At 33.0% G+C, this 25,163-nt stretch overlaps 1 protein-coding gene and 1 long non-coding RNA gene across 2 annotated transcripts; one reads left to right on the forward strand and one right to left on the reverse strand.

Annotated features, from left to right (window-relative positions):
- The first annotated feature begins 633 nt into the window (after positions 1-633).
- Positions 634-2,023, forward strand: LOC125186013. Its single transcript, XR_007170347.1, has 3 exons — positions 634-871; positions 965-1,087; positions 1,880-2,023. It is a non-coding gene; the product is annotated as an uncharacterized LOC125186013 (long non-coding RNA).
- Positions 2,024-8,319: 6,296 nt separating this feature from the next.
- LOC125189430 (cytokinin dehydrogenase 6-like) lies at positions 8,320-10,252 on the reverse strand. Its single transcript, XM_048086710.1, has 5 exons — positions 9,613-10,252; positions 9,411-9,538; positions 9,073-9,336; positions 8,736-8,998; positions 8,320-8,656 (listed from the first exon to the last, which is right to left on the reverse strand). Exons 1-5 carry the CDS (start codon positions 10,250-10,252, stop codon positions 8,320-8,322), a joined length of 1,632 nt encoding a protein of 543 aa, XP_047942667.1.
- Between the last annotated feature and the right edge of the window lie 14,911 nt (positions 10,253-25,163).

A 25,163-nucleotide genomic window follows, 5' to 3' on the forward strand; every position in this document is an offset into this window, starting at 1 on the left:
TTTATCCACACTTAATGTGTTGGATATAAAGCCCACCTCAAAGCTTCCAAGTAAAACTCTACAAAAGCTCGACCTTGGGTAATCAAACTCCGCGAACACGCCCTTCTTGAAAGAGTATAATGATTTAAATTAGTTTTATGAACATTCATAAGGTGCATGACATGAAATGCTCCTACATGGAGTATGCGTCATATGCTCGTGGTGCGATCAAGATCACTTCATTCCACTCAAGAAAAGTGGATCTCTATTTTATAAGACACCTTAAAGTAATTAAATAATTATTTGGGAGAGGGTTCATTAAATCCATACATTCTTATCTTCAAGAAATTTAATTAACTAATTAATTAAGGAGGGCAAGACATTAATTTATCATAAGATTAATTATTTAAAAGCTTCAAAACTTTTAAGAAATATTAATCCAAAACTAAGAGGTAAGGTTCATTTCATTTCTTATGCTTCAAAGCCCAAAATTCTCATTTCCTTTAAATTCTCGGCCCAAAAGAAATAATAAGAGACCATCTTACTAAATAAATAAATTACTTGGCCCAAAGGGGAGGCCCAAGAGTGTTGCCCTAATTTCACTAAAAGAAATTAGCCTCCCATGTTCTCCTCCATTTCAAAAAAAAAAACATTTCTCCCCTCTCCCAACTTCTCACTCTCTCGCCACTCCCTCCGCCGGCGGTCTTGGCGTCGCCGGCGAGCGACGCCGGCCGCCGGTCATCTCTCTCCTCTCCCCTCTCTCTCTCTCGGCCCCTCTCTCTCTCTCGGCCTCTCTCTCCGCCACGACGAACCACCGCCTCTGCCGCCGCTGCCGGGCCGCTGCTGCCGTCGCCGGTGGTTACACGGCGGTTTCACCGCCGTTGACCGAGAGGTAGGGTCTTCCCCCACTTCCCCTTCTTTCTCTTCTTCTTTATTTTCTCAACTTGAAGGCCTAGGACTAACAATTAAGTCTTGAAATGTGAAGATTTGGATAGATCGTGAAAAATGGGGTCGAAAGAGGTTAATTTCGTCACGAATCGCCGGAAAACTGCCGCTGCCGCCGCTGGTCTGCCGCCGCCGCCGGTCTGGCAGTCCCTTCGCTCACGAGGTAAGCTTTTCCAAGATCGTCATTATTGTACGATGAAGATTTCTAGTAGTTTAGGCATTGCTTAATTGTTTTCTTTGTCTAAGCTTTCTATGGTTAAGGCAAAAATCCATTCTAGAAAGTCATATGCATATTTGATAAGAAATCAATTAGGGAAGAGGCATAATAATATGGTTTGAGTGTTAAGCACTTTATTCCTCAATGATCAAGCTCTAGTTGTGGTTTTAAGTTCTAGAATGTTAAAGAGGGTGTAAGAAGTGATATAGGATTGGTATTTGACATGGGAGGCTTCAAAAATTCATGCTTTACTAATTGTAATATGAAATTGACAATGTAGTAAGAAGAATAATTGTTAGGAGAATTTACCTTGAGAAAAGGAGAAGAAGAAGAATGGTAGTGTGTAGGAATTTGACTCCTCTTCTTCAAACACTTATGTGCATTGACATTTTGATAGAATTTGCTTAGGGAAAGATTTGTGGAGGAGCCAAGAGGTAGAGGATGATATGGTGGGGTATTTATAAGGAAGAAAGATGCATGAGTTTAAATGGTTTAAAGCTTGATTCTCATGTGGAGGTGAAATGTCCAATGGGTAGGGACTTTTTGCCAAATGAGGCAAGTTGTCTCTTCAATCATTTGTCATGCCAAAAATGGCAAGAATATTATGTCTCGTCACTTAAAAAGGCGTGAGCCGTCAATTGGAAAACGTGAGCCGCCGTTTGGTTTGCGTGTTTGATGTGATTTGATTTCGTCGATTGTCTCGTCTTGATTTGACACGCTTCTTATCCATTCGTGTAGGTATCGGGGTTCAAGATGTGGCTATTGCGCAAGATCCGGAGGGCATGGAGAGTATTTTATTTTTAATTAATATTTACTTAAACGTTGAACTCGTGTACGGACTTTTATTTGAAACTCGGTCTTCACAAACGGACTTTTATTTGAGCAACATTTATTTTGCCTATTACTATTTTTGTTCACTACTCAAAATATACTTCACAACGATTAATCATAACAAGAAGTAATAATAAGAAAATTTAGACGCGAAACTCATATATATATATAGATCGATGTTCTAAGCCTTAGGGCAAAAGTCGGGGTGTTACATGAGGAATCCATCTAATTTTTCTATTTGCTCTACAAATTCACTCAAATAATTCCTCCGATAACTATACTAAATAAAAAAAATTTATTGGCCCAAAGGGGGGGCCCCAAAAGTGTTGCCCTAATTTCACTAAAAAAAAAATTAGCCCCCCATGCCCCCTCCATTTCAAAAAAAAAATTTCTCCCCCCTCCCAACTTTCACCTTCGCCACTTTCCGCCGGGGGTTTGGCGCGTGGGTTACGCCCGGGCCCCCGGTTCTCTCTCCTCCCCCTCTCTCTCGGCCCCCCTCTCTCTTCGGTCTCTCTCCGCCCGATGAACCACCGCCCGCCCGGGCCCCCGGGCCGTTTTCCGTCGGGGGGTTACCCCCCGGCCCCCGCCGTTGACCGAAAAAGGTAGGGGCTTCCCCCCCTTCCCCTTCTTTCTCTTCTTCTTTTTTTTCTCAACTTGAAGGCCCAAGGGTAACAATTAAGTCTTGAAAAGTGAAGATTGGATGGATCTGAAAAAGGGGCAAAGAGGTTAATTTCGCCCCCGGGGCTAAAACTTCCGCCTTATTTGGGTGGGCCGCCGGTCCGGGGATCCCTTCGCTCACGGGGGTAAGCTTTTCCAAGATCGGGTTTTTTTTTAAGATGAAGATTTCTAGTAGTTTAGGATTTTTTTTGTTTTCTTTGTCTAAACTTTCTATTTTTTTTAAAAAAAAATCCCCTTTTAAAGTCATATGCAATTTTTTGATAAAAAAATCAAAATTTGGGGAAAAAGGCTTAATATGGTTTTTAGTGTTAAGCACTTTATTCCTCAATGATAAAGCTCATTTTGGGTTTTAAGTTCTAAATGTTAAAGAGGGTGAAAGGGTGATATAGGATTGGTATTTGACATGGGAGGCTTAAAAAATTCATCCTAATTGTAAATGAAATTGACAATGTAGTAAGAAGAACAATTGTTAGGAGAATTTCCCTTGAGAAAAAAAGAAGAAGAATGGTAGTGTGTAGGAATTTGACTCTCTTCTTCAAACACTTATGTGCATTGACATTTTGATAAATTTCTTAGGGAAAGTTTGTGGAGGAGCAGAGGTGAGGAATCCATCTAATTTTTCTATTTGTCGACATGTCAAACATTTTCTCTCTTATCAAGCAGAATGAAGAATTAAATTATTAATCTCGTTCTCTCTTCCCCCTAGAACCTCAACTAGGGTTGTTCTCTTTTTCTCTCTACAAATTCACTCAAATAATTCCTCCGATAACTAATTCCTGTCACCCTACTACTAGTATTTCTCTTATTTTTAAATCTAGAAATTGTCTTTTTTGATTCATTTTTACCTTTTTCTCTCTTATTCGCAATTTATTCTCTTATGAAATTATAACTTGAGGAATCCATCTAATTTTTCTATTTGTCGACATGTCAAACATTTTCCATTTGAAGAATTGATCAACATACATGCCGAACCTTTTGCAGTATGTTGATGTGTAAATAAAAAACATTTATCTTATTTCTTTGCATACGTGAAAAAACCACCTGTTCTCGATTGCTTCTACTATGAACTGATTTCTACAAATCTAAAGCCCCATTTAAGCAAATAAAATTATAAAAGGAAAGAAAAATCCTACTCCTATTTTTCCTAGAGAAATGGACACAAACTACTTAGAGTTCATTCCCTCTAAAGTCTTAACTAGTAGTTAGAAATCTAAATCGAAAGCAAATTAGTGATTACAAATATCAGACAGACAATTTTTTTCTAGTTAATTCAAAACCAAAACTCTGGGTATTAAATGCTAAAGAAACATCAAATAGTGATTAAATAACTACTACCTTTAATTAAATTACACAAATTAATTGTTCAGTTTTTAGAGAATGCTATGAGAATTCTTAAATACAAACAATCTGAGCTAAATAATCAAAACATGTCAACATGAGACATAGAGTTTATTTTTGGTTTGTAAATCCAAGAAAATGATCAAAGGAAATCATATCCAAATTAAGGCTTACCAACGCAAAAAGACAAGAGTCTTTTGAATGTTTAAAAAAAAATCGAACAGTGACAATACCAAAAAAAATTCCAAATTGTAGCGATGAATTCATAATATATTGACGAAACAAATGAGATATCACACAAACTAAAAAGCAAGCTCAGTAGCATGGATAATGATTGTAGAATAAGATGAAAAAGACATAGTTGGAAATCCGAATGGATTGGAAATTTGACCGTTGTATTTGTATATGCGTAATATAGAAATTCTACATGAAAAAAAATCGAACATAAAATAGTTACACCTCAAATAATATAAAGTACTATATATGTACTTATTTTGAACCAAAACAAAGTTTTAGTAACCCTAAATTCCTCATTGAATGTCTTGGCGATATTTCTTTACGACTCTATTATTGAGCAATTGAGATGGTCTTGCATTATTTTCGAAACCCTGCATTAGAAAAAAAATTGTGTTAAAGAGATTAACAAAATTAATTACTTTCAAGAAAAAATATACTCCCTCCGTCTCAAGATAAGCGACTCACATTCCTTTATTGGGACGTTCCAAGATAAGTGAGTCATTTCCTTTTTTGGTATTCTCTCTCTTATTTTTTTCTCTACTTTATTAACTCTCTTACTTTATTTACCTTCCACTTTAATTATTAACAAAACCCCATTTCCTTAAATCTCGTGCCGAAAAGTTTTTGCTCACTTATCTTGGGACGGAGGGAGTATAACCATTACCAACAAAATAACAATTTATGATTGTGCCACAATATCTGAATTAATTTATAAGTATTACTTACATCATGTACGGCATCCCTTATTTTTGCAATTTGCTCCTTCGATGCTGTTCTCACCTGCAAAACAAATGACTCTGTTTTAATAGATTATACACATGATGTGTGTAAGATGTGTGGGCAAATGAAACAAAATTAATTATAACAATCCTATATTAATGTAAAAATAAAATTGAAATCACTTTATAAGTCTTATGATTCACTCCTTCTATCACCAATTGATTATTTGGTGGGATCCTTAACTAACTCAGGAGTATATTTTGAATGAAACGGATAAGTAACTAACCTAGCTAGTACTAGTATATATATGAGTTTTAAATTTGGATTTGTTCAGTGGAGAGTTAGTCCCAGCCCAATTAGATAGAAGCCCAACCCATTCAAAGTATGAAACAAAAATAACTATAAGAATATTCCACGGAGAGAAATGAAACTACTTATACGTTTTAATTATGAATCACTCCGTCTATTGTCAATTGGTTTAAGATGGAGCCTTTAGGACTTCTCTCAAGATTCAAGATCATCCAAGTCCAACGTTTATTTCATTTTCTATTTGTTTAATTCATAGTAGAGTCTAGGAAATTGGGGATCAACCAATAATTATAAAACTGACCTTATCGAGCAGTATCCATTGAGCCCCTTCTGTGCATGGAGGAGCTGAAAGAGAACCCAAATATGTATAATAGTTTTTGCTTTCAAACTTGATGTCCCATGGATTAACAACACCCAAATCAATTTTTTCTCCACCTTTGGTAAAATGACTAATATTTGCCAAAATCTACATATGATAATACTTTCTTTTGTTAGTATGTCAACTTCTTGTACATTTTTCATAATATGAACATATTGGTGGAACAACACAAATCCAAAATCCAAAGCATAGACAAGTTGCGGTTCGATTGCATGCGAGTCGTAACTTAAAAGAAAAAAGCTAAAGTCATTGGAAAATGATGATTCAACCCTCACCACTAACCTTGTCAAGAAAAGGATCTGAACGTCCTAAATTATATAAAATGGCAATTACGGCAAATTTTCCTTGGGAGCTCTTATGGACCATATGAATTTCCAAGTTGGACCTACAATGAAGGTATAATTAATATTGCAATGCGATAGATCTGACATAAATACGAATCGATGTAATAGCAATACGAACCCTCGGCCACTAATTGTATGTTCGGAGGGCATGTGCCAGTGACATTGTAGTAGATTGTACGTAATGCCTGTGAGGTTCATGCCCATAACGTCTCCATTCCATTCAACCTTAACATAGAAATATCAAATAAACCACATTTAAGATTTTTGTCAACTCACAACCTTAAACACACAATGTGAACTGAACATCGCCGTACCATGACGTCATGTCCCCTATTCCTCAATACAGCACGAGCCGGTTTATAGTTTCTTTTCAATGTCCCTATTTCAGACGAAACCGAAACTTTTTCCCCGATTATATTGATTGGGGATTGGGACTTTCCATTTGAACATAACTTCCATTCTGCTTTCAGACTTCCCCAGTTTTCTGGTCCCTTGGGAGAATTCTTCAAATATGTAAATTCATGTTCATCATCTGTAATTACAATATATTGATTTATTAGTGAGTTTTAAAATAAAGATATAAATGATATGGTACTCACAATTATTTCATTTTTCATCAATAAATTTTCGAATATATTGCTTATCACGGCAATTTATTGACTTTATTAGATTACAACATCTTGTAGTTTAAATTTGGTCTTGATAATCCATTCAATTTAGTTTAATGAGGACCAATATCATATGCGTGGTAATTATATTTTATCACGACAACAAAATAATGATTGAAAATCATGATCAGAATATGATAACTTACCAACTTCATCATTTCGATCATCAGCATTGATTGCCATAAGAAGGGAAAAACTAATGAGACACACAGTGACACGATAAACGGTGCTGCTCCTGCGGCCGCTCATGGTGGTTTCCGATTACGAACTATGTCAGTGAATTGGTGTTCTTCACTCAATAAGTGATCCCAAATATAACTGAAACTAATTAAGCATAAATCGACAATTGGAAAAACAATGTGATATTTGAACTCTTGTGGAAAATGATTCTCAAATCCTAATATTTATATATGGGTCATGTAAAGATTATGAGTATTAACATGTGTCATAATTAGAAGAAAATTTACTATCAAAAAATAAAATAAAATAAAATAATTTACAAGTGAATTTCTTATTCAATTCTTCCCTCTGTAACTGTACGCATGGTAAAAAGATTTCACTGTAATTTCAGTAAACGGATTAAAAGGAAAGCGTATTACATACTGTAACAATCAATCTATTTTTCTTAAGTTTTTGTTCTGTATGTGACATGAGTTCCAATTTCCACCATTAAAATTAATATTATCCTCAAGACTATTTTCGGAAATAATGTATTATTTTTATTAAAATTCCACTCTACTAGATAAATAAGTATTGTGTTGATCTTGAACACAAATAGAAACGTAAATTTAAGAAAGAAAATTTGACCTTACTTTTTTGTGCCATGTGAGTGTCCGTATTATCTTATCATGAACAGACGATAATGGCAAAAATAAATAACACAATTAATATACTTATAAAAGCATGTGAGGATTATATATCTACTCCTATTTTTTTTAGAATTGAAAATAGTACTACTATCAAACATTAATCGAAACATATATAAAATATAATTATGGAAATAGAAAAATGAAGATATTATGATAAAGAAACATCATGTAAAAAAAACTCATTTTCATTAAAATGGATTTGCTACAGAATCTTGATCTTGTATTCGCATGTCTTTATAGTGGCATATAATATTTTTATCGCAGTTAATGCGAGAATACCATTTGAGACTTTCATTCATATATCTACTTTTCCAATTAAGAGAAGGAAAAAAAAAACACTCTGTAGCGTAGTAGTTTCAATTTATTTATTTTTGTTAACTCTAATTATCTACTCTACATATCGCATAAAAGTATCAGGTCTCGAACTCAGTGTCACGCAATGCCACATTAGAGGGTAAACGTCTTAATTCCTCCCCATTTTAAATTAATCCGAATATAAATATAAATGTACGAGCTACCGCAAAAATTAGAAATATACTACTCCCCCGTCCCATAAAAGTTGAGACAAAACTTTTGGACAAGAAGATTAAGAATTTGTATTAAATAAATAGGAGAGATGAAAAATATATGAAAGATAAAAGAGAGTAAAGTAAATGATGGAATAAAAAAGAGTGATTAGATGTTTTGTCTTTTGTTAAAAAAGAAAATGACTCAACTTTGTTGGGACGGACTAAAAAGGAATACGATTAAACTTTTTTGGGACGGAGGAAATACTATGATATTTTCTCTATCTAGATTCATTGAATCACACATATATGGATAAATGAAATGAGATGGCCCTCGGAAAAATCCTCTGCCCGGGGGCCAGGATGGCGAGGGGGTCATACGCCAATTTCCTTCTCAAGAAAACCTCCCATTTATCCCCAAAATGAGCCCTCCACTCTTGTGTAGTGGTGTAATGAGGCAAATACTGTTTGATCCCGAGTTTCGACTCACTAACAAACTTTACAATCCGTCTGTTTCGTGCTAAAAGGGCATCCACCCCGTCTCTCCCTACAGAAGACGGCATGGCTGAGCTCAGGAACGCGACCAAGTAGAAGACATCCTCGTCCGGAGTCACCAAGGATGTCCCATTTTTCCACCTATTCCAAAACAAGATATGCATCAATTTTGGAAACATTTCCATAAATAGAAAAAAATGGTTTGGGATTGGATTAGTACCTTGACTTGTTGACAGGGTAGATCAAAACCGGGCCATTGCTTGTATCCTTGACAATGTTGTGGAAAACTTCCTCAGCAAAGCCATGAATGCTGCTTCTCGGCACAAGAAGATTAAGCCACGGATGGGGCACGTCCCACAGGTCGTTCTCTCGGAGTTTCATCTCCGACACGTGGACTCTGTCGAGGAAATCCACGTAGGACACCTCAGACAGGAACAGCGTGGAACGAATGTAGCTTAACTCCATCAGGAGGCTGTCCACTTCCTACATCATAAGCAACAAAAATGAGCTCGCCCGAAAAGGACTAATTAGGGGATCGAATGATCGATGAATCTCACCCGTTCAATCTCTCCAACGTCTTCTACGTTGAAATATTTGGCCAGTTCCAAGCAGAACAGGATCCTTCCATCAGAAGTAAACTGTTCTGCTTGGACCGGATCCCTCGGGTTGAAGGATGACCTCCAGTTGTTTAGCAGCCCGGTTCTGTTTATAACGACGAATCCTTCTAAATAGTCGAAGGCGTCTCGTGAATGAGATATGAGACGCTCTTGATCGTTGGTGAATGCGGTGAAATCAGAGTATAATGCTCTGATCCATTTAACCTGCGAGGAGTGCTATAATTAATTAAGTGGTTCGTACAGTTTCCTTTTATAGTAACTTAGATTTTGTTTATCACCTTTGTCGGAGCTGGCTCCAGAGCAATTCTGGCCTCAGTGATGATCCCAAACTGCCCTAGTCCGCCCAGAGCTGCATTGAAGAGATCGGCGTTCTGCTCGTCCGAGCAGGTCACCACATCTCCCCTGCCTGTGTGGGGCAGTTTGGCAGGAAAGATAAATAAACAACACTTTATTTTAATTTTTAATTTAAGATAGATCAACCTGTCACGACTTGTAGTCGGTAGACATTGTTGATCTGAGGGCCGTGGCGGAAGGCCTGGCCGCTGATGCCGGCGTTGGAGAGAGTGCCGCCGACGGTGAGGTGAAGGTAGTCCGTCCAAGATTTGGGAGTGAGGCCTCTTTTGAGGCTCTCATGCAGGATGTTTATCCATAGCTCCCCGGCCGAGACATCCACGTACGGGTGTTTTTCCCTGGCGTGGAACGTCATGGCCGGGGATTTGTACGACTCCATGTCGATGACCACACCATCGGGGGCCAGCGCCTGGCCCTCAAGGGAGTGGCCGTGGCCGCGGGCGGCCACGGTGAGGTGGGAAGTGAGGCCGAGGTTGAATACATGGTTGATGATTTGGGCAATGTTGGAGATGGATTTTGGGTATAGGACTGCTGTGGGCATGAGATGGAATCTATTGCCGAAGTCTTTGGATGCATGCTGGATGTTTTCGAAGCTTAGGTTCCCATCAAAACGCATCGTTTCGAGCGATAGCCGCGACGAGGGTGGCGATTGTGGGGTTGGGGTGGCGGTGTGGTCTCTATTGATTGTGATGCTAAGTAAGAAAACTAGTGCTATTTTGAAAACTATAGGTTTTAGCCTAAAGAGTTTGTTAGATTGTGAGATGCACATATCTCTCAGTATAAGCAATATTTCAAGGAGAGATGAAGGCTCTCTCTCTCCCATGTGTTGTTGTTAATAGAGAGTGGTGAAGAGAAGAGTGAAGGGTTCACATGAAAATATAAAGGGGAGGTGTGTAATGTAGCACGCGAGAAAATATTAATATTCCTATGCATCACATCCCACTTCAGTCACAGTCTTTTCATACTAACAGCTTTTACAGTAGTACTCTCAGCTATCATGGTAGTACACATACACCAACCAACAAAAATCGTACTCTCTCTGTCCACGAAAATTAGGACACTCTATGAATGTCACGAGTTTTAATATAGAATTGATAAAGTAAGAGAGAGAAGTAGTATTAGTGGAATGTGAGTCTATATTATTAGTAAAAAATAAGGGAAAAAAAGTAGGAGAGAAGTTGTTGAAAATTTTCTTTTTTTAAATGTGCCCTATTTTTTGTGGACAACAAAAAATGACAAATTTGCCCTATTTTTCGTGGACGGGGGAGTATTATATATTCATGATCAACCCCTTTTTTTTGGCAAATATCTCTACGAGGGTAGATTATATATTGGTGTCAGTTGGATATTAGGGTTTGGTATGGGGGCCGGGGCTAATTGATGATTATGATCCATCAATTTTAGTGTTGTTTTTAGTGTTAATTGTGAGTGGTATTCTGTAGCAAAGGATTGTTTGCGGCGTCCAAGTCTGTGGATTTCTTGTTGCTGGCTTTATTTTTTGCCAATAGTATGATCAAAGTTATTTCAGTATTTGGTAGTTTGTGTTTGGAGTGTGCATAATTTGGGGAGGCCCCTACCCCTACCTCAATATGATTTGTGACTATCTGTGGTGCACAAGCTCAGTTTTTTCTTGGTTGTCAATTTAAGTTTGGCTACCCATATTTGTTCTTTTCCTATTAAAAAAATTTACTTTTTCGAGCTGATGTGGAGATGAAACATAAGATTACAATTTATGAGCACACCATGAAGTTTTTTAACTCTCTTATACTTGATAGTCTTTTTGTCCCGCAATCCATAAATTGGTGATTTACTGATTTAATTAGACTTAATATAGTATGAGAGTGGGTCTGAGTCATGATAATTCCAATCCACACATTGTAAGGCATATATTGAATCTCCTTTCTTTTGTAAGGGTTGAGTAACGATACAATTCACACATACTATATGATTAAATAGTGTCTTATAATTAGTTGTCAATTTATATATTTGTGGCGAGCCCTAATTTCTGTCTCTCAAAAACTGTTAGTCCCATTTTGGTGTTGTTAATTGATTTGGAATTTGGATAATGACATCAACATTGTCAAGATTTGGGTTTTCTGAATTATTTGAGGCTAGGCCTATATCAACGTAGCTGAGCAGTCGTCGAATAATTAATCGGATCATATGGCCAAAAAAAGAATCTTATCTGCATTAATTGGATTGATATAAAATTCGATGACTCTGTCAAAACGGCCGCTCCGGTCATATCTTTCTCATTAACAATTTTTATTTACCAACAAACTAAATGACGTAACTTTTGTAGGGATAAAAAGATATTGATTTTATTCACTCGGATCTTCGACTGAAGTATCTTGCTGTCATGAATAAAATTTCTCGGTCTAAACAATAGAGTCGGAGATACAAAACAAATCTCAGCGGGCTAATTTTTTCTTCTAATTTTGAGTTTGAGACTGTGAAAGATAGTTATATTTATTTTCTTATGTGGCCTGATAATTTCAAGCATATATATTTCACTCTTTCAAAATTTATATCACATGTGTATATAGAATAGCACCACCTCAATCTTTGTGCAAAGAACGGTTATCAAAAGGATATACTCCATACAGGCTAACTTTAAAGTTCTCAACTAATAAATTAGACTTTAAGGTTCAGGGGTTTATGCATGGTCGGACATGTAACAAATTGGCTATGAAACTTTAATTTAGTCCTAATGCCTAGCTAGATCATCTTTATACATCACTATTAACTTCGCCGAGTGGCGATTTATCGCCGGATTATCGCCGAGCGATCGCCGGCCACTGTGGGCGACGCTCGGCGATAATCGGCGATTTTTAAAATTTTTTTTTTTTTTTTTTGGCCGAACGGCTATTTTATCCCACCCCTATAAATATTTCATCCTCTTCCTCCATTCATCACCCACAAACTTCATTCACACAAACACGAAGGCGTCCTCGACGTCACCAACGACCCAAGTGTTGCATCATCGAGTCACGGTGTCTCAACCGAGTCCGCCCGCCAGGGTGTACCGCACAACGAACATGAACGGTTCCAGGCGTTCATGGACATACACCAGAAGGAGGCCCATCAAGCACTACAACACGATATCATCGAAGAATTGTGGGCAAATAGAAACCGCGCCCACCGCCCTTGAATTTTTTTTTCTTTGAATTTTTTTTTTGATTTTTTATTTCCATTCGTGTACTTTTTTTTTTTTTTTTTAATTTTCTTCGTTGTAATGTGTACCCGTGTTTAATACAACGAACTTTATTACTATTTATTTGATTTATCTTTATAAATTAAATAAGCTAGCTTTATTATATATAAAAATAAAACAATTAAATTAGTGATGATGTAAAAATGAAATGTTGAGTTAGGGAGAAATAAGGGAGAAATAAGGGAGAAACCATTGTAGGGGTTGGCTAAAAACTGGGGATAAAATCAAAAGGATATACTCCATACAGGCTAACTTTAAAGTTCTCAACTAATAAATTAGACTTTAAGGTTCAGGGGTTTATGCATGGTCGGACATGTAACAAATTGGCTATGAAACTTTAATTTAGTCCTAATGCCTAGCTAGATCATCTTTATACATCACTATTAACAAAATATTATCTAAGTTCTACTTAAATTATGTAAAATCAACCCCATATGAAAATTTCAACTCATTTTTCAAAATTTAATTATTTCACGTACTTGTGGGGATTGTGTTTGTGAGTTGTGGCCTGATAATGGTTTCTGAGTCTCAGCCTTTGTGTTTGATTGATTACCTTGCTCTAGAGCGAACAAGTCTTAGTTTTGAGGGTGTGATTTAAATCACATTTGCACGATTTTTCCCCCTAAATATTATATATGTACTTCTAAGTGTTTACAGTAATCGACCAAAGCTAAAATGAAATATTTCCAAATACTCTTCTAAGACCATCACTATCTTCATATTTGAAATAGCTCTGCATAGGTATCTAATCGCCTTAATTGGAATACGGTAAAAAAAGTTATGGCATTTTAAGAAAATTTCACCGATGCAAAGTGAGCGAGCCACCGCATTCACTTTTGCTAGCAAGTACCAGTGAAGTCATAATGCTCCCAGTGGGCCGCTTAGTTGGTCCAACCAACCCAGCAGTCTGTTGACTGGACCCAACATCCCTAACATGATTTTTTAATTTTTTTACTGAAAACTAAAACGATTCAATTATCTTTAAGCATCCTGAAACGAAAAAAATAACTCATTTAACAAGGAACGAAGAAAGTGGAATATTTTTAATTACTACTCCATTTGATTGTAGTTATGTAAGCTTATATTTTATACCCTAAAATTCACACTGAAAAATTTATATGTTACATTTAGAATTGCACTTGCCTAATCGAAGGTACACGATTGAATCTGCAATGAAAAGTTACTACATTTTTCTTTAAAAATAGCAATTACTTTTACTTTTAATTTGAGATGTCCCTTAAAATTGTGTAGTTTCTATTTTATAATTTTTTTTCACTCTCTAATGAGGCGGGACTTATTTACACTAATAATTATTCAATTACTTTTTTATATAGTTCTCTTTTTATCAATTATACATTAAAATTATATTATTTTAAAAGTTGTTATTTTTGAAAGAGGGATAAATGAAAAAATTAGTACTCCTAAGGCCACTTCAATTGACACGGACAACAACTTGCTATAAAACTACAATTTTTATGTTTGACAATCACTTTTGATTTTGATTTGATCAAAATTAAATGTGACGAAACATAGCATGTTTCCACATTTATTTAATGCACTTGGTTTATTGAACTTTTGTATTTTTGAGGTTCAGCCCTTTAATGTTGTGCTAAACACCTAGCATCTTCCTTAAATTTATCTAATTCTAAGAATCTTTATGTTTTAATTTTACTACTTTTATTCATGAAAGTGCACCCCTTAAAATACACGGTATCTCCTATTCTCAAATTATTGGAATACGTCGCATGACGTCACCAAAAATCTCCAAACAAAACAACTCATTATCCTAATGAGAAATCGAAACGATACAGACTTTAATCTATAAAGTATAAATAATAGAATAAAAAACAAAGAATAGAAAATATTATGCAAACCAAGTTAAAAATATGAAATTAAACCAATATCATTGCATATATGTAGAACCACATAATACTTATATATTTAATCCATTTTCTTTTTCTCAAAATATATATATATATATAGGGAGATGATCAAAATAAGAATGCATTGAAATCCAAAAATGCAGCCCAAATCTTGGCCCTAGGATTAGATGATCTAATGGTCAATAATTAACCCAAAACACGGAATGTCATAATTAAGTAGTTTTAGGTCATATTATAAGATTTGGGTTTATGTCATGTTAAAATCATTTTAGGTCATGCTTTGTTAGCATTACCTAAAAATAAACTAACTATGACCTAAAAATGTCCTACTAATGACCGTGTTCTGCGTTTCTGTATTTAAATCTGGTCTTCATAGATCAAAACCCTATATATATATATATATATATATATATATATATATATATATATATATATATTATATATTACTCCCCACTTATCACATGACCCCCTATGTGTCGACACGATTCTTGTAGAAGAAAAAATATAAAAATAAAATATAAGACAATAGAAATCGTGGCTCCCTGGGTGATCGACAAGTTAGTTGGAGAAAAGCATAATCGCCTCTACTTTACACATCAAAATGATTCATACAAGAGTGCTAGCTACAGAGATAAGAAAAAGGTGAAGTAAAATCTTCCTAAGTTGGAATTGATATTTGATAGCATAACTCTTTGTGATATGATATGATGTGCCCTAGCTACTTTTTTTTTTCTTTTTTAAATTACATATATATAACTAGGTAAAAAAGTTGAAGATAAGTCTGTAGATACATATTGTTTCCTGCAGTTAGACATTATCCGAACATCATGTGCTCATATATGTAGTTGGAATCAAAGGGTGAATTTGTCGTCATATATATTTGTATTTCAAATAAGAAATTATTAAAATAGGAGTTAATATTTAAAAAATGAATAAAATTCTTTATCATATAGTATTAATTTTAATCCTGATATTAGAGATATTAGATTTTCATCCACATTGAGTTCTGCATAAAGCCGTTAATCTATATAATACACTCTGTTTTTCCTTTTTGGAAGTGAACAAGGATAGTTTCTATTGATTAAAACGAAGAAAAAGCTGGAAAGTGGCACCATGAATCCAAACTTTTAAGAAAACATAAGAATTAATTGTCATTTGTCTTTGAGAAATTTTAATCATTAAATGTTTATAATCTACCCCAGTGTTGTGAGAAAATACGTATAATTAAAATATAGTAGTTGATTAAAAGTTATAACTAAGATTTGTGTAGTGAAGTGCACTTGAATTTTAGATTATTCTATGAGGTCAAATTGATGAGAGGATCGGAGTACAATAATTGACCAAAGATACCAAGTAAGTGGTCGACAAGTTATTTAAATTATTAATTGACAATTTGATTCCGAGATAAATTAATTTGAAAATATACTAGTAAAATTAGGCCATGTTTCATGTATAATGATAACGATGATGATTAATTAAAATAAGACTCCGTAAAGTGAGTTTGTCTGGCAATAATAATACAAGGGTAGTGGTACTACGATGTTTCATTATTGTAGTAATTCTATTGATCGACATTATTATTATTATTACTATTATTAGGAGTAGTTTAATAGATTAAGTACTCCTCTTACACCATCTCCAATTATGCACCAAAAATGAGTTTTGGTGTAGAAATCTTATCCAACAATAGACCAAACTCAAACTCATTTTTGGTGTTTTTTTTTAAACAACACCATATTTGTGTTATTGCAAAAGTTTTGTGAGACAAAATCCTAAAAATGGTGTGAATTTTAAATTTGGTGTAAATGATTGGAGTAAAATTATTTTTTGATATGACATATACTCAAAAATGAGTTTGAGTTTGGTGTAAATGATTGGAGATTGAGTAAGCTTGAATCACTACGAAAAGCAACTTAATTAATAAAATGTGTACATGCGTGTGAATTGTAATTCTGGAAATGTTATTGCTCCAAGCCTCTAACGCTTTCGTGGTTGGTAGTATTATATTTTTAGTTCACAAACCTTTTACAATGAAAAAAGTAATCAACCATAGTAAAATTGAAATTTGTTTACATTGAAAAAAGTAAGATGTTTTAAATACTGAGAAATTTCATATACCATGAAATTGGAATTGTTTTTTTAATATTTATCATTGTTTATATGAAATCAAACTAAAGATTACTAAACCTATCCTAAATGAGGGGCATCCTTGGTGGTGCAGTATGTTTATTAGAGACAATTACATTTTTAGTCCCTAGACATTAAATTAATATTATTTGTGATCATTATTATTTAAAAAATCACCTAGACATGTCTTTTGCATATTTGGGGCCAAAATACCTCCATACTATAAGGGTTAATTATGTCTTTTTCATAAAAAAAAAGATAAATGTAACTTTGGTTAATTCATTTCCCTTCAAGTATGTGTCTTGACGAGCAATTTTTTGTCACGTAAGCTGACAACTTCTTTTGTGGGAATCGGTAGAAATGAATGAACCAAGTGCAGCCGAAATAGCGTGGTTCTCTCTCATGAAAAAGATATAAATAAATAGATCTTATAGTTTGTTGCTTTTGATTTACTTAATTTCTTTCCCAAGAGGCCAAGAGTGCTAGAGTTTTGTAGTATTTATTTATAGTATTAGCTAGAATAAATTTGAACTAGCTAGCTAGGTTTATATATTTATAATAATAATTTGATAAAATTTTTAAAGAACCATTTATAATGATAATAATTTTATATTAGTTTTATGTGGATTGAACATTACATGACCACATTAATAACGAAATACATAAAAATTTAAATGGAAGAAATATTGGTTAGCAATATCTAGCTGTTAAGAGGCAAAAGCATGTATATGTGGTTGTCACTGCATCAAATCCTTTTCAAATTTTGGAAACCATCTAATCAATCTCAATCTTATGCAAAGACCCATTTTAGGAAAAGAGAAGCCAATTGTGAAATGCTAAATTTATCTTAAAATTGTAGAATAACAAACAAAGTTCCTTTATTGGTTGCAATAAATGGGAGTTATGTCAAATTTGAGGTAGTTTTGTCATTCCTTAATCTCAATATGTTTCTAGTTTAGGGGAATGATTTGATTGCACATCACAATTTCTTGTGCCACTTCCCGTTGTTGGAAATATAGTAACGTCCACTAATTCTTGTACATAGATTTAATTGGTGATGTATTGTACAAATAGATAGATCAAAGTATAACTAGTGTTAAGTAAATAATTAGATAACAAATCTCAGTCATTATATCAAAACGATCTACCATGGAAACTATAAATATTGATTAAAACTATTAATTTTTATTATTTAATATAATATTAAGCTGAATTGAAGAAGTACAGAAAAATAATATTAATCGTGATGGAAAAATAAGAGCTATTCTATTTAGCCTTCGTTCGGTTGTTATAATTGCTTGTGATTGAATATTATGAAGTCGACTAAAAATTTTGTATAGGAGTATTTTTGTTGAAAATTTCTAGTCATTTTGATTGATTGTTTTCAAATTAATAAACGAAAATTATATTAGTCTTACATTAGATGCATATTTATTTCAGAATAAATCGTGTTATATTGTCTATTTATGATTAAAGCTATTAAATATTGATTAAAACTAAGACGTTGTTATATCTTATTGATTAAATATTAGACACTATCAAATATTGATTATGACTAATAATTTTTGTTATTTAATATTTTTTATAATTAAAAAAATTTATTGATATTTAAAAACTGAAATTTAAAATTTAATTTTATAAAATTAAATCTAATATTGAAATAAAGAAACTAAGTGAAGGATGACAAAAGGGAAGAAGAATGATAATTTTGAAATAATATCAGATTTAGTACATAACTAAAATAATATCAGATTTAAAATGTTAAAAGTGTAAAAAGACCAAATTGCCCAAAACCCCAAAACCCCTCAAAAGGGCATTTTCGTCTCAAAATATCATTTTTGATATTAACCCTTAGTCCAGGGACTACTGGTGATATTTTTAAAGTCCAGGGACCATTTTCGAGATAAACTCATAATCCAGAGACCATTTTTGAAGTTCACTCTATAAAAAATCAGGCATAACTATATAAATGAGCATTCACAACTCATGCCTCTCACCACATGATTATTCCCCTCATTTTCTGCGCCACATCACAACTCCCACAGTAGGGCCCCTCCTGCCATGCCCCTCCACACGCCTCTCACATTAATTTACGCTATTCACTAATTTTATTACTAAAATTGATCTATATACATAAATATGTAACATCAAATCCATTCATTAATTACTAAAAAAATTAAAATACCAAATCATTAAAAATTCTAAAAATTAAAATTTAAAAATCCTAAATGTGATTTTATAGAATAGGTGAGTCAATGCTAGAATACGATAGTCCGACCAAACTTCTTAGATGAGGTGACATATGTGAACATTTTTTAAAATTGTTTGCGGAGGGTTTTCTCATCCGGACTCGAATTTAATTATTTTAGGAAGATAATTTTTGTAAGAGATTGTTGACGAAACAAATGAAAATTGAGATTTAAAGATTTTGAATTTTTTTTTTCGAAGTCAAGAATTCGCCCCCCTATCCCCACCCCATCGCGTCTCTGCCATCACAGAGCGTCCGTGCCAGTGTGGGCGATACTCGCAACTCCCCTCACCCGCGCCAGTGTGGGCGATATTCTAAATAAAATAAAAAATAACGTACATAATCTCCTACTAATTAAGTTATCGCTCAATTGTGGAACATTCTCCACAAACCACAATTACCAAGCTCGTTATTCGAATCTATCTTTAATTTGTTGTAGCCACACATAAAAGACGAACATGATCTATCCGTGATCAGAAAATACAGATCTATGACACCACAAAATCTCATAATACAACAAAGGGAAAAAATTGAAATTGGAGACGAATTATATGAAACTACTCTTTGCACAATATAAATTAAGATGTGATTGAGCTAATTGATATTTATGAATCATATGTAGTCCATTGAAGTCGGAATATTCATAATGGTGTGGAATCTAGCATAGATTTTGATGACAGATAATACGGTTCATTCATTTTATTTTCATTTGCTGCATGTTCTTTAAATATTTACTCGTCTTATTTATTTGCTAATAATATCATTTAAATCTGTAATGTGTACACCTTAAATATGGTTATAATACTACCAATTAAATTAACATTATTTAGAGGTGGGCCCATAAAGTAAAGTATAGTAAAAGAGAATGAAAAATATTTTCATACTTCGGTAGAACTATTTCTATGGGACTCGTGAAAAAAGAAATTCAGTTTATTTCTATATGATTAAAATAATATATGTTATACCTAAAAATTTATATTTGTGATGATTAGTATTAGTAATACCTAAAAACTAATTCTATTTGAATATGTTAATTGGCCTATATAATATAGTTTTTATGTTAGATTTAATTTAGAATTTTTTTTTATGGATATACTGTGCAATTTCGATTTTTTGGGTTTGGTTTTTTTAGTTTGGATTTTAGTTTCGTAGTTTGAATTTCAGTTTTTAGGATTATTTGGGATATATTTATGAAATTTCGGCTTTTCTATAAAGATCGATGTTTATAGTTTGGATTTCAGTTTTTCTGGTTCACTCTTTTGGATAATTCAAAATTTCAATTTTTATATTCGATTCGGTTTGACAAAACCGATCTGAAAACCGATTCGATTTTCATTTTTATTTTAAATTGGATAATTTTTCTAACTACCTGTTGCAAGACTTTGCCAACCATACTTTATTTTAAATTGAATAATATTTCAATTAATTAACAATGTTCCCGAAATACCAATAAGAGTCTATTCTTAAGTTCTTATCATGCCCCTCATGTCATTTTCTTGACTCTTAGCCAATGAGTCTGGTTGTGGACTGCTACTTTTCACTCACTCTTGTTTATTGATATCACGTACTCTCTCCGTCCTAAAAAATACTACTATATGTATTTGAAATGATACAAGAATTAATACATAATTGGTAAAGTAAAAAAAAAAGCAAGAGAAGGGTGATTAAAATAGAGTTAGTGGATGGTGACTCCCGCATTATTATTGGTGTTTAATAAGTTGTAATGATGGTCATTTTCTTTTTTTGATACAAGAGAAATGCTCAAGCTGAAGGCGTAGGGAGCAAAGTAGTCGATAATTAACAAACGAACAAAGCAAAAAAAAGACAACAAAAAACCATGCAAAACCCTTACCTGTCATTGAATCAAAAAATCATTTGATATAGTATATGGATAAATGGAAATGTCCGTATTTTTATGGGACATACAAAATCGGAAAAATATACATATTTTATAGGACGAAAGGAGTGTTTTGAAAGCTTTCATTTTTCTTGTTACAGAACAGTACTAGTACTAAATAAGATTAAATCTACTATTCATACTATATGGAATTAAATAATTAATGTATCTTTGGACTTTGGGGATGACCTAGTAAATCATCATCTCAAGTTTGAAACTATATACATATTCAAGAGATTTGATTCATTGGTGGGGGCTTATACATGATAATTTCAGTAAAATTAGAATAAATTTGTAATCCTTCAACGGTTAAACTTAAAGTAAATGTGTCATTGTTTGTCTATAACTATGATGAGGCCAAAGAAATTTTGTTGCCACCGTTATTTTGATGGTGATTGTGATAGTCATTATTACTAAATATAGTGGTAAAATATAGTATGATTATGTTTCCTGATTTTAGTCCGCGACAAAAGTTTCAAGAAAAAATGAAAAAAGATGTAACATGATTAAGGAATTAACAGGGATCTTCTATGTCTACATAGTACGTCCTCACAAATTAATAATGATTCATGATCACATGTTTCTAATTATGATTCAAATTTTTGTCCAATTATATATATTTTCCTTTATTGTGGTTATGATAAACTCAATCAAGGATGCCAGATCTGGATTTCCAATTCAATCATAAATCTACAATGCAATATACTAACAATTTTTAAAAACTGAAAATGTAATATACCTAATAACATTAATTAATTAATTACTCATAGTAGTATAATTTAACAACTTGTGAAGACGCTTTGGGTGTTGAGGATCACTTATTTTTTGCTTTGAGCCATCAAATTTACATCCCATGTGGCTTTTGGCCCACACACAGTATTAATAATTTGATGTTTCTAATTTTATTTTTGTAAAAAGCTTCTTCATGAAACATTGCAATATATCTTAAATGCTAATTTATGAAAATTTTATGACAACTATGATGTCAAGTTGCAAGGAAATCGGGTTGTTGAAGATTTGATTGATTTCCTAATTAATGGAAAATCTATAAGAGGGTGTGAGTTTTGATGGTGCAGAAAATTCCAAAGTGTGTAAGAAATGGTAATGTATTAGCATGTGAATAAAATGAGCAGAGGTTTGTTATGGTCATTTTCAAGTAAAATGAATTATACTCTGTTTCACTTGTGCGCTTCACGTGAATACCACGCGGGAGGCCCCTCGCTCTCTACACATTCGACACATGCTTAATAAAGCCGCCTACCAATAAATTTGGCTTTTAATCAATCATACTACTTCAATTCTCTAATATCTATTCCTCTCCCACACACGCGAACATATTTAAGAAAGCTGTATTTAATAATTTAAATAAAGATATTTATACAATATAAGGGAAGTTTTGGAGTGTTTTTGGGAAATTTATAAGAGTGGAGTGAGTGGAGGTTTTACAACGAAGTGTAAACGTGGGAATCAAAATTAAGTTATTGAGATCATTTGTCATATTTAAAACAAAAACTATAAACTAAAATTAGTGGGGCAGTTACAAATTAGTGGGGCAAGGTGACTTTACTACTGTATCGTGATGTTCATGGATCGGGTATTCCCTTCTGCTTCTTCCTTTTTATTCAAACTATAGTATGAAATTCCATAATCAGTGTCTCTATTACTGGCTTAATGTACTTATAGGTGTTGAAGTTGTCGTTGCTATATCTGGAATTGGAACTGGAACTGGAAGGCTAATTGATATGTTGGAATATGTTGGAATCTCACCGTACAAATTTGCGAAGGGTGACTTATCTTGTGTTGGATGAGGTAGATCGGATGTTAGACATGGGTTTTGAGCCTCAGATTAGAAAAATTGTTGATCAGGTTTGTTCAGTTATGATGTAATGGTCAACTATAATAGTACATTTGTATATTTTAGCCTATAAATATGTCATTTAAATGCTGAATATCCACACATACCTACTTACCTTATAGTATTCAAGCATATCATTTTTGCTCTTACTATAGAAGGACAGCTTGACGTCATGGATGATGGAACCATTCCACACCATGCTCAGTGAGCTCGAGGCTTCCCCAATTTATTTGATTGGCTAATTTTGTTCTTTTTAATTATGTTTTCGTTCCTTTTCATTTTATTAAGTATATTTTTCTTTTTCTTAACATTTTCTCAATTGTATTTTTTTTTCATCATTTCTATATATCAATTTTGATACAACATCGTACTTGTTTTTAATATTATATGAACTTATTGTTATTTTTTTCTTTTTAGTTATATTTTTCGTTTCTTTCCATCCAATTTTTATTTATTACTATGTTTTCTTATTTAGATTGATGTTACCACCATTTTCTTTCTTTTTTTTTAATAATTATTAATATTTTTTTAATAGTAATGATTAGATTTTTAGTCTATCTATGTTATTTATAGTTGATCCATGTAAAACAATTTATGTTGATTTGTATAGATTTTTAATTCCGATATAACTAAAATTGTTACTCATATTAATTCTAATTTTATTTAATTAATTTGAAATTTAAAATTAATGTTTTAAAAATATATTTGTGCATAGCACATATATGATACTAAACAGTATAATAAGAAGTTGAAGAGAACGGTAAAGTAGAAGCGAAAATAAAATAAATAAACTTAGATATTAGTATTTTTATAAAAGGAAAAATGACTCAAGTAATTTGTGACAATTTAATAAGTTGGAATAGAAAGAATAATGTTATCCATTAGGGGTCTCTACATGCAAAACATGTGACAAGGGACACAAATAAAGAAAAATATTCAATTGAAAACGGTTTAATTTTTTTGATAAATGAAAATTGAAAATAAATCATTGAGTGAAATTTAATTTTTTTGATAAATGAAAATTGAAAATAAATCATTGAGTGAAATTCAAACAATAGTTTTTTGTATTTTTGTACGTATCCCTGTTAAACTGGCCGCCAAGTTTCATTTCTTATATTGGAGATAATTACCCTTATATAATTACGTTCAAATGTTCATTTTTCTAAATAGGTTATTGTTATTATAAAAATAGTAACTACTAAGTTATACTAATAATATTAATATAGATATAATTAGTAAGTCTAAAACATTCAATCATTTTGCATTTAAATAGAATTGTCTATATTAATACTACCAGTTACCTTTTTTTCTCTTCTTTTTTCTTTCGAGCTTATTTATTTTAGTTTATGGCCCAATTTATAATGTCAGGCACAATAAGCACGATATGGGCTTGACATATTTTTAGCACAAAGATTTGGGCCTTTGATTAAATTATACTCCATGGAGGTGTTCGGTTTGCAAGATTGTATCCCGGAACTAAATTAGTAAGTAGTATGTTTGATTCATAAGATTTAGTCCACCAATTCAATCCTAGGGATAATCATGGGATAATTAGTCAAAGCTAACTCCCTATGACTAAAATAATCTCACAATTCAATCCTATATTATATTATGATACACTCCCTCCGTATTCAAAAAATAAAAATATTTGAAACGTCACGGATTTTAATGTACAATTGGTAAAGTAAGTGAGAAGAATTGGTAAAGTAAGTGAGAGGAAAAGAAAAATGAGTAAAATATGATAGATGAAGAGAAAAAGTGGTGAAAGTAGAATTAGTGGATTGTGGGGCCATATCTTAAAATAGAAATATTCTAAAGTGTCTTTTTTTAAGGAACGATCCAAAATGGATATAGTTGCTATTTTTGAAAAAACGGATGGAGTATTACTTTATCTAGGAAACCGAACACGAACCATGTGTATTAAACAAGACTTAGTCACATATGTGTCGTTTGGTTACTATGACTGATTATCATACACTAAAAAACTTATCTTTTCATATCAATATACAATCTAGGATTGAGTTGTAAGATTATTTAGTTATAGGAGGTTAACTATGATTAATTATCCCATGGTTATTCATCTAGGATTGAGTTGTGGAGTTGAATTTCATGAACCAAACACACTACAATTTTAATCTCGGATACAATCTTGCAAACCAAACACCAAGTACACAAAAATTGAGACGCAATTATTTGAATTGGAAAGTTTTAAAAAATAACAACAATTTAGGACGCAAAAGAAGGCGTCCCTAAATTAAGGACAAATTAACTTAATCTTTTGTTTTTTTAGAATGTTTTCATTTGCATCCTCTAATTTTAGTTGTGACACCAACAATCAACACATTTTATGAAGCATTGGTGGCATATCTAGAAACACAAATTAGCATCCTTAATCGTATTAAAAAAATATCCTTAACAATTTTCTTGTTACAGTGATAAACTATCCATATAACATT

The sequence above is a fragment of the Salvia hispanica genome, chromosome 5 (assembly GCF_023119035.1).
Source record: "Salvia hispanica cultivar TCC Black 2014 chromosome 5, UniMelb_Shisp_WGS_1.0, whole genome shotgun sequence".
NCBI lineage: Eukaryota > Viridiplantae > Streptophyta > Magnoliopsida > Lamiales > Lamiaceae > Salvia > Salvia hispanica.